We start from the raw sequence: 11,842 nt of genomic DNA, 5'->3' as shown, positions 1-11,842 counted from the left end.
TATTTTAGAAAAAAAAACTAAAAAAAAATGGAAAATGAAAATGTCTCTAAACAGTTCAAAATAAATCAAAATATTTTGAAAATGTTATCGTGTATAGAAAATGGAAATATAAACAACTATTGAAAATTTCATGTATCTACGGTCATTTGTTTTAAAGTTACACCAAAAACCAAAATCGATTTTCTCGAAAACAGATTTTGCGTAAAAATTCCCGTTTTTCCTTAATTCTTCTTTTGTTTTTCCCCGCGCTTTTGAAAACTACTGGGAAATTTAAATTTTGACCTCCCCACTGCACCAACGATATTCACTTTCTGATCGAACAAGATACTGAAGTTGAAAATCGTAGCATTATTTCGACTACTTATCGTGTACAAAGACACAAAATAAATTTTAAAAAAAACACATCATTGTAGAATCAATACATTCATCGTTCCACTCAGAATCTAAAATCACTTGTAGATTTTGTGGCAGGTAATTTTTTGAATAGTTGGGCTATTAAATGAAAAAAGCGGTATTGCTGTAAGTATCGATAATGTTGAAAAACATGTTTCTGAGTTTCTGACAATTGTATCCTTTGTCTAGATGGGGCTTTAGAGTTTAGACTGGCATTGTCTCAATGTTGTGTTAGTTATATTCAATCTATAATATGAAATATTTGTTGACTGCCGGTTTTTTTTTTTCAAACCATTACATAGGAACGATTAAAGTTATTACTTTTAAATAAAACACTTCACATGACTAATAAAAAACAAATTATTTTTCTACATAAATGTGGTAAATTTGTATTGTAATTAATGTACCTTTGTTCATTATGATTATATAGGTGCCGTGTATGTATTGGGTGATTATAAGGATGGCCGTTTGGGTATGGATATAGCAGAAAACCAAAAAGTTCCGAAAGTGTTATCATCATTACCACAGATTAAACTCGCAACTTGTGGTTCAGATAACAGTTTTGTAGTTACTGAAAATAGTAAGATTAAACTTAATTATACAAATAATTTTGTTCTTAGTACTTATCAGTAAATAATTATTTTTTTCAGATAAATTGATGGCTTGGGGTATTGGTTTTGAAGAAAAGGATTATTCTGATGTTATTTATTACATACCAACAGATATCGATACAACCAATAAAATAGAACAGAAGACAATAGTTCAGGCAACTTCTTCAGATTCGGCTGTATTTTTGTTATTACAAGATTAACATTTTAACATTCAATATTTCTTATTATTATTTTTTTTTTCTAGATAATTTGTATTTTCGTTCTCAGTAAGAAAGTTTTTTTTTGATATCCATTCTTTTAATATCAATTTTTACGCATTTGAAAAGCTAACTTGAACACAAACATTTATTCATTCCTAAACAGTTTTTTTTTGACAGGATAAACATACTTTAAATAAATTTACTCAGTTTTATTCTTTTATTGCAGAACTTATTACACTTGCACACATGTATTGTATACATGAAAAACAATTATTTTGTCTATCAATTATTTGAAGTACTATATTTTTACTTATTTCTTTATTCATTTTTTATTATTATTATTATTATTTTTTTTTTTTTACTCAATTGTTAATTTATTACAATTTGGACTTAACATATTAAGTGGGATAAATCAATAATTTTGGACAATATTTTTTCTTTTTAGTTAAATTACATTTTTTCCTGTACAATATTGTTTTTATTCTTTAAGCTTCATCAGGTTTTTTATCAATTAGGCTCAATCTTATGATGAAATCACATAAACGTATCTGTACTTGAATACGACCAGCATCGTCTGTGACATCAAATCCTGGTACACCAGCCATGTGCAATGTATTCTGTTGCTCTCGTCGCTGTAAATAAAATAATAATATTATATTTCATAATTTTTATGATAAATTTTTAGAATAGTCTTACTGAATATATACAAGTACATAATTTAATCAATATTATAATTAAAATGTTGATTAAGTTTATTATAAGCAAATAAATTAATCAAGTATAACGACTGTTCAAGATTTGTAACATGTTGATAAAATTGATTAAATTTGGTGATTATTATTTTGAAGAAAACAAATTAATTCTCTGAAGAGTATCAGGGTGCACTTGATCATGATTCATGATATTCATTTCTTCACAGCAAGATTATATCTGACCTAACCAGTAGTCCTATTAGGATTATAAATAAAAAGCAATGGTATCCTAGAAGTAATTTGTAGCAAAATATAAATTGAGTTTTTTATTTAAACTTTTTAATAAAAAGGGGTTAAATCGTCCCACCTTAGTGTAACACTTTTAATACCTATCTATTAAACTAAATAATAATTGATTAAGAGATAATAATAAATATAATGAAGCTGAATAATATAATTAAGGGCCGTTCTTACAATGCCAGGTTAAAGTTAACCGGCTAAATTCTGTGGGTAGCAAAATCTGTTATCAGTCGGTTAGCGTTAACCGACACTTTACCGGACATTGTAGGAACAGCTCAGTGTCTTAAACATTTTCTTGAAAAATATTGTGATATTTATGATATATTTTAACCTAATTATGTGAATGAGTCTTTTGACCCATCAACTGCTCCTAGATATCATTGGGCCACATGTAGTTTAATTAAAAATATTAATCAAGATGCTTGGTATCCCATGATTTTACACTAAGTAATGCCCCTGGTATTTTTTGTGTGGGCTTCATAGACCTTATACTAATAGACGGAACATCCAGGCGGGATGCGGGTGGGTGGTGCGGTCTACGCTACAGTGATATATATATATTATATACAGTAATATACAGAGTATTGTATCATCTAATGCGCATGTGCGGTGTACAGTGTACTACCTTGATCAGCGCCGTCACGCTTGGACACCGGAACTACTACCACGTACCGTCTATTAGTATAAGGTCTATGGTGGGCTTATATTAATCACATCTAGGTTATTACATTCAGAAATTAACATTTTAACAACTACCTTTTCGTCAAGTTCGGTCACTATCCTCTTATCGAATTCTCTCAAGTTTTTTCTGTGCTCTGCTTGAAGTTTCAGCCTCATCTCAGTCTTGCCCGGCTGAACCATATCCGACTTCAGTAATTTTTGTATGACAACTTAAACAGAACTGTTGCTCAATATGCTTTATTTTTACAAAAGCTCACTAAGAATTATGTAAGTAGTTGGTTGCGGCTGATTGCCAAGGTGTACACATTATTGTATACCTCTGACGCAATCACATACTTACCGGAATGTTTATTGATCATTTCTAACCGTTTTTGAAACATTTGTTTCTCTGTTACGTGCTGAATATCAGTCAGTTCCTTGACGATTGAATACAGCGTTTTGTCCAACAGACATTCAGTGAGTTCGCACAAAAGTTCGTTAGGTATGCGCTGCTGGTACTTTCTGGAACGAGAACGTTAATTATTTAGTGATGACAATCGCCAACACCAAACCACCGAGACGCGATCGTCGCCGATTTACCTGGGTAACTCATGGACCATTTTCTGTAACTGTTCGTTGAGGAAATAGAGTCTGGACTGGGTCTCGTTCTGGTTGTCCGACGTTGACATGGCGGCGGACACAGGAAGGAATTTGTTGAAAAAAGTTGGAAAAAAATGTCCAGTTCGAATTCCAATCGAAGATCAACTTACGGGCCTTGGCCATAGACCCATAAAGAATAAGTTAAGTCTACGGTCTTGGCACTTGTCAATTGTGCGCAGCGGACTTTAGGACTTAGATCACAATATAATATGTCGTATATGGTTTAAGGTAGCGGATGAATCTAAGGGATGAATGATGATGGTTACTGGTTAGATTATAGATAAATAATTATGATGATGAATAATTTATTCTGTGTATTTACTATTTATTATGTTGTTTAACGATAATAATTGATTGTTATTAATGTTATTGTTGATAATAACACAGAATTCTGTGATAATAATCCCATAGATAACTGGTGCGACGGCGGCTATTCTAGCTATGCTTTCTAACCGAACAGCAACACTGGGCAACTATCGGTACTCGGGGCACATGCGACAGTACCAAGTGGCCGGGGCTTTGCGTTGTCAGGAATCGCATTCACGGCGGCCACACTGACTGCGCATGAGGCCCTGGTGACTGTTTGAAGACGTCAGTGCAATAATAAGACAAGTCCAACTCTACTACAAACTATACTGTTATAATATTATTGTTATTTGTTAGGGCCAGTTGTATCATCTCTGATTAAAGTTAACCGGAGTTTAATCGGCCGAATTTGCCCGGTTAAATATCCGTTATCAGCTGATTAAGCTTAATCGGAGTTTAACCGTCTACGGTACGAATCGCGGACGTTTCGCCCCCGCCGTTTCGTCCCCGTCAAAAAAACAAGTCCACGGACGTTTCGTCCCCGTCCATTTTTAAGATAGGACATTTGGCCCCGGGAGTTATATAGATTTATTTATACCTACCCATAGGACGTTTGGCCCCCGGTTAGGTTAGGTTATTACTAGGGCTCGGATTTATATGTATGTATTTACACAATAAAAATATGTACATAAATATGTGCTAAAGAATTCAAAATATGTATTATAAAAAAAAAAATGATCAATTGCTATGGATTTTTCACAAGCAGTACAATACAAAATGTGACCGTCACTTTTTAAATGTTCATTTGGATATTCAGAAACATATTTTATTGCTTTGCAAGACGATCGTACTTTTAAATATAACGAACAACGAGACCACGAAACACACACTACGATGTCACATTAAAAAGTACACATTTATCGCAGTGTTCGCTCGCTCGTGTTTAACACATTTAAAAATGAGTTAATCGTAATAAATTACGATAAGATATCTGATATTTCAATTGATAAAATCGTATCTAGAAATAATTGAAAATATAACAGGTTGAGTGTAATGGTCGTTTGTAATCAAGGATCATCAATGTCAAAAATACGTCCGGTGGACCACACCGACCACACGATATTATACTAGTCGTGAACTATTAAGTATTGGCTAATGACTTAGGTAGGTACTCATGATAACCTTTGAGAAGTGGAGAACTACGATATAGGCCGGAGGTGAAGGAGATGCGTATCTACTGCGCAAAACTAGTACAACTGTGATGATACCTATCTAATTTGTCATAGGAAAAATGTTATAAACTTTTTCTATTTATATTGTAAAGACTAAATAATATTTTATACCTGCCCTGGATACTATAACAGTATATACACAGAGCACACTACGCAGTAATAGTTTGTCTGTGTGGCTTCAGTGAACTATGGAGGTGTTGACCACAAAAAAAATAAGAAGAAATTAGTGACAAAAAAACAAAAAAATGTGAAAATTGGTATCCGGTGGGTGTGTGTTCACAAAGGGTTATGTGATGGATCAGTTACAACTGACGATGGAATCAATTTTGTTTTAAAGTTTGGAGATCACCATCATAAAGGTAATACATAACTACATAAGTTTCAAAAAAAAAAAAATTCAAAAAAAAAGGTATACCGAATACGTAAGTACAAAAAATTACAAAAATGGTCCTCCGCGCGTCATTATAGTAGTGTTGCGCGCATGCGTATAAACGTAAAATCGAAAACTTTGTAAGGCCATAACTTCGAAACTAAAAGAGAGCGACAAATTCTGATTGCACGATACGATACGATACGATACGATATTATACGATGTCATCCTAAAGACTGACAACAGTCTCATTATTACCTATATCATGACTGTGTCTGATGTTCGGAAATGGGGAATTTTCTAGTGCACAAATTATTAATTAATATAGGATCAAAATATATGGCTTATGATAGTTATTATGGTAGATAACAAATTTATTTTATACCTACCTATACATTACACACTACAATAAGTACAATGTACAACTGTACAACTACAGTATAAGAAATAAAAATATATAATATGTACAAGCATTTTATTCATTACACTTACACACTAAAATACAAAGCACAACTTACTTTTTTTTCCTAGTGTGGGATTTTTTTTACCGGGACTTTTTTTTCCGATTACCAATATTTTTGTTATGTATACACATACTTCAGTGTTTGGAATTTTTAATAGGGATGTCAATACTATTCAATTCATTAAAGACTATTGAAGAATTGGATGACATTTTGGTGTACTTTAATTCTACATACGTTAATGGAACATACAAATCTATTCCTATTTCCTACAGAGTACGGTACGATTAGGTTAGTTCGATGTCCGCCAATATTTTCTCCGTATATGTGGAACGTGTATAATGTCACGAAAGAAGGTTATGGTCGAACCAACAACGTGTCTGAAGGGTTTAATAATAAATTTAAAAATATTGTAAGAATTAGACACCCAAACATTTTTATTTTTATCGAGTCCTTACAGATGTGCAATGCATCTGCAGTGACTGCATTGACAAAAAAAAAAAGGAAATTATAAATATGCCAAAAAGTAAAAACAAATCATTACGAAGATAAAATAAAACTACATTGTAATGAATTTAAATGTAATAATGATAATGATATTTTATATTTTTTGAAAAGAATAAGTGATCTAATATGAATAATTGTGTAAATGTATTTGTATTGTAAATGACGTAATTGTGATTTTATATTTTTGAAAAATAATAGTGATTTTAATCTAATAAAAATTATAATATTTGTACAAATTATTATTACTATCATTATAATTGTTTTTTTTTATTTAAGAATTTAAATGTTAAGTTAAAAAAAAAAGATTTAAATTTGGTGATTTAAAATTCCAAGGGCCAAACGTCCTATGTGTAGGTATAAGTAAATCTATATAACTACCGGTGGCCAAATGTCTTATCTTAATAATGGACGGGGACGAAACGTCCGTGGTTTCGTTTTTTTGACGCGGACCTAACGACCTTTTATCAGACGGTACAACCGGTACAACGTGGGTACAACTGGCCCTTACTGTTCCTGTTCATGAACATAAATATATAATAAGAATGTTATAACATTTTGCCTGTTTATTATTTGTAACTTTTTATAGTTTTTTTGCATATACACAGAAAATATGTCGGTGATTTTGTCCCTTAATTTCACATCGTTTACCTACGAAAAACTCGGATAATATATTATGAAAAAGTATGTCTTACAATTTATAAAGTTTTAACTTATAACCTACGCTAAAGTCGTTATTACTAGTCTATGAAGAAAGAATTTTGATAATTTAAAAGTATTTTAGATTTTGAGCGGAGAATTTCACAATGGTGTGTCATGTACTGATGTGTGTGTTTTTTTTAATGTAAAATGAATGTTAGCTTGGCCAACTTAGCTGCAGGTGGTTTTGATATAAAATTAACTTCAGTGGGGTGGGTAGGGGGTTAGGGGTTCAAACCACCCGGAATTTATTGTTGGTACGGCATTTTAATACAGTAATTCCTCGTTATCCGCGTTTTTTTTATCCGCGGTTGGGTCCACGATAACAAATTATTAATGCGATTGCGATAACGTTTTACCGTTATTACACGAACACTGTAGAAATTTATTTTTGACAATTGTAGATAATTGTTGTTATATCGCTATAGGTATAACACATAAACACTATACATACATATATGTATTTATGGGTCTATGATAACTACTAGTCTCGTTATCCGCGGTTTCGTTATCCGCGCAGGTTTGCTGTAACGTAACCTTCGCGGATAACGAGGGATTACTGTACAGCGATTAACTTACAATATTAATGAAATATATTTGTTTTGATAACAATCAATGATAATAGATTAATTTAAGATAAATATCATTAATAGGTTATAGGGGGCAAACAGTAGCCATAATAGCTATACATATTATAGGTACCCCATATGCCATATATATATTTTTATAAAATTGATCATGAAAATTGTTTTAATATATTTCTTTTTTTCCTCTTTATCCTTATTCATCCTTTTTCATATACAACCATACAGGTAATGATTTTAAACGCACTGTATAATGTAGTAATATAAATTATCAAATTATTTTGAGTTAAGAATTCATAGACATTTTTCTTTTTAAATCTAAGATATGAAAATTTAATACAAGATTCCTTATAACTTATAAGTTTGCCTACTTTTATCAACAAAAAAAAATGTCCATAAGAAATTCAAACTAAATTTTCATGAGCAAGTTCATATTTTTACAACATTGGATATTCACTCGATTTCTCATGTAGCAATTTTTTATTTTGTTGTAATTCAAAAACGAATAACTGTAGACTCTGTAAATTTATATCATATCTTTATTTTATCAATTCTTATACATGATAAAATTTTCAAAATATTTTTATTCGTCTTGAGCTGTTTACGGACAATTTCAATTTTCAATTTTTTTAGTTTTTTTTTTATGAATATCAAAAGTTTAATTTGTTGGGCCAAAAAGCGTGAAAATTTAATACAAGGCTCCTGATATATTGTTACAATAGCAGTTTAAAAAGATTAAAAAGATAATATATGCACAATTTTTTTTTTATAGGCAATTAAAGTTCGAATTTTGACGAAATGTATCAAATTGAGTACCTATTTGCAAATTATTTAATAGTTAAAAATTAACTATTAAAATGTTCAACTTTTATAGCTAAGGATTAAAACTTTGAAACAAAGTTCCACGTAAGTAAATAATTCTGTTACCAAAAAATCTGAAATATACATAAACACAGTTTTTTTTATAGTTATTTAAAGTTCAAATTTGGATGAAATAACATATTAAAAAACCAAGAATAACTATTTTAGTTATTTTTTTACCTACCTACCGTATTAATAATAAGTAATAACATTTAATAATATAAATATTACCTATATAAGATATCCACACTGACAAAACGTCACCGCTCAGAATCGTATTTCGTATACAATAACATTATATCATTGAATTCAAATTTTATACCATCCATTATACAGTGACCCACTTGTAACCTACTTTTCAGCAGAGAGACATCCACTGAACCACCTTTTTCGTCATTAAGCTGTGAATATACCTATGTGATTGCAGTATCTATTTGTTGCTAATAATGAATTAGCCATCAATCTAACCATTTTTATATTACCTATACTGTATATGGCTATACAGCCATACCGGACACTGATTAGTGATTACCTAGACCAATTACCTATAGGCTATAGCCTATAGGTTCCTAATTAAATGACACTCACCCCAGACTTTTTGTTGGTTCAGTAAACCACAAAATGCATGATCAAGCCGCCTCTGCCTCCAAGTCAAAAGTTGAAATTGAGCCTATGCAATAGGTAGTGATTAGTGTTAATTACGAAGTAATATTATAATCTTAGTTATACCCACGATTTAAGATAGTACATCTTAATTTTTTACACCTTCGCATTAATCTTAATATAACCTAACCTAGGTATAACATAATACACTTTTTCTATATTATTATTCTGATAGGTGGTATTCATAGGTAATACGTGTACGTCATGTATTCATAGACATAATATATATAATATTATAAGTCTATGAATGTATTATTATTAATATATTAATATATACTAATGTATGAAAATGATAAGGTCATAGAAATAAATGTATCCAAATACCTATGGCATAATATTATAGTTAACAAAAGTAGTCGGTTAGTCCGTGGTTTGATCCCTGGGTTAGAGTAGAGGAGGGACTTGATAATAAATATATCAAGGCACTCTACCCTGGGTGTACTTACGGCGTTCATGTGGCAGGCATTCGAAGCTTAGAAACTAATTTATTCTTTCAAATGGTTCAGTAACTCGCTCTATGAGTGTAGTTAAGAACTAAACATTTCGTCATGAAATGGGTTAATTTGTGGTTTTTATAATATAGGTATGTAAAATTACAAATTTATTACTATATTATTATTTTAAAATGTCATTATGTCGACCGTGCGTGACCCCCGACGTGAACACCGTGCGTGAACCGACGTCGCGGAAACCGCGTCGACTGTACCAGGAGCCCAGGAAGACCGAGTCTTTGTCGAAATCGTTGCCGACAGCCCACACTCGTTGGGAGTACTTGGCGGTAGTGCTGCAGCAATTCCACGTCCGCGACGTTCGTTGCATGCACTCCTGATATCAATTTCCAATGTTTTACGTGAAATTGTCAACGCAACCGTTGGGTTTAGTTGAATTAACAAACCATTTTTGTTGAATTGACTACAACTGATTTAGTTAGCTCCACAGCGATTCCGTTGCATGCACTCCTGGTACAAATTGCCAATGTTTTACGTGAAATTGTCAACGCAACCGTTGGGTTTAGTTGAATTAACAAACCATTTTTGTCGAATTGACTACAACTGATTTAGTTGGCGCCACGACAATTCCGTTGCATGCACTCCTGGTATAAATTGCCAACGCAACTGTTGGGTTTAGTTGAATTAACAAACCATTTTTGTTAAAATCACTTACGGCTGAATCAACCATAATATTGTTTTATGTTTTAATATCGACAAGTTTTTTTTATATATTTAATTATGTGTTTGTCTTACTGTTTTTTTTACTAATTATTGCAATATTCAACTTCAATATTTTCTTTTGAAAGGTAAGTGAATTTACTATTTGGTACTATTTGGTACTTTTGAGTTGGAGGGGGGGTTATAAGTAAATTCCCGGTACTTTTCTTAATAATTGGGGAAAAAACAAGAATTATCTGTTTTCGTATTTCGTTCTGCATTTTATTTATTTTTTGAAGTTATTTAACTTAAAATTAATTTTAAAAAATGTTGTGCATTTCTATTGATAATATTTTTAGGTTTCTGCAAGAGCAACTTACCAGGAACCTTAAGTTACATTTTTAAGATTTTTTTACTCACAAATTAAAACTTTACTACCAACTTTGATTATTTTTAATATAAATGAAATATATTGTGATTATATGAAATTTGTTTATCATATTATGCAATATGTATTTTTATTTTTGTTAAACATTCAATCTACAATGACACCTATGCAATTTGTAATAATATGTAAATTTTATTAACGTAACTGCCAATCACCACCCACAGTAATGCTTAATGGTAGGTAGGTATTATTGTAAAATCATAAATTTATTAAATAAAAAATAATGCTGATAAAAATTGTCAACTTTCTTGAGACGACTAATTAAAAATGACTTCTTATGAAACTGGTGTACCTAGTGCACTGTTGTGTTCGGGTGTCCCTTGTAGCAGTGGCGTACGCAGGATTTTTCAGTGGGGGGGGCTTGAAAATTAGTTACAATTTTATTTTTATTTTGTCCAGTCTAATAATTTCAGACGTTTATTTGAGGTATTTTAAAATGTTTGTAACTTTTCCACTTTTATAGTAGAAAAAATGCTCTGATCATAAACATCGATGCCGGATGTATGTTTTTGGAAGCGAATTGGATCTAGTTGATACTTTTAGAAGGTCGAAATTGAAAATTCTCAGTGCTTTCTAAAATAATTGGAGAAAAAAAATGAAAATTTATTAAAATTGTTTGGTAACCAGCTTGGTTATACCGTCCTCATTTGGATTGTATTTGATTAATTTAAATTTATTTTTCTATAAATATCAATAAAAAATTATTCATTCGGTCAAAAAGCTTAAAAATGTAATGCGTAAGTTTTTATTATAGCTAAAATATTAACTATACATAGGCACCATGGTTATGTTTTATTAGCATTTAAAGTTCAAATTTCGTCATAACCACAGTTAATTTGTAGTTCAAAATTTATAAAATATTAAATGTGTATAGCTATGGCTAAACAATTTAATACAAGGTCTTTCATACTAGTAATTCATACTTTTACCTAAAAATTACTGATGATTTACGAAAATTGGTATGCAAATACATTGTTTTTTCAAAAATGAATTCATTCTGGTAAGACATATATGAAATTTACGTTTTGCTTACTATAGTTGAGAGTTGAA

General features: G+C 31.0%; 2 protein-coding genes across 3 annotated transcripts in view; one reads left to right on the top strand and one right to left on the bottom strand.

Annotated features, from left to right (window-relative positions):
• The window catches only part of LOC100163570 (regulator of chromosome condensation), a 10,387-nt gene extending 8,711 nt beyond the window's left edge, over positions 1-1,676 (top strand). For both annotated transcript variants that reach the window (XM_029490921.1, XM_001950445.5), the window contains exons 11-12: positions 824-973; positions 1,044-1,676. In XM_029490921.1, coding sequence (XP_029346781.1) covers positions 824-973; positions 1,044-1,204 — 311 coding nt within the window. In that variant the 3' untranslated portion in view covers positions 1,205-1,676. The remainder of the gene's footprint in view (positions 1-823; positions 974-1,043) is intronic.
• On the bottom strand, positions 1,407-3,846 carry LOC100168895 (gonadal protein gdl). Its single transcript, NM_001293490.1, is given in 4 exon segments — positions 1,407-1,836; positions 2,953-3,086; positions 3,218-3,378; positions 3,457-3,846. Coding segments are annotated over 4 exon segments (531 nt in total). The 5' UTR covers positions 3,546-3,846; the 3' UTR covers positions 1,407-1,689.
• Positions 3,847-11,842: the final 7,996 nt, after the last annotated feature.

This window comes from Acyrthosiphon pisum, chromosome A2 (assembly GCF_005508785.2).
Source record: "Acyrthosiphon pisum isolate AL4f chromosome A2, pea_aphid_22Mar2018_4r6ur, whole genome shotgun sequence".
NCBI classification, from domain to species: Eukaryota; Metazoa; Arthropoda; class Insecta; order Hemiptera; family Aphididae; genus Acyrthosiphon; species Acyrthosiphon pisum.
The sequence above is the reverse complement of the archived record's forward strand: the minus strand, read 5'-3'. Positions and strand labels throughout refer to the sequence as shown.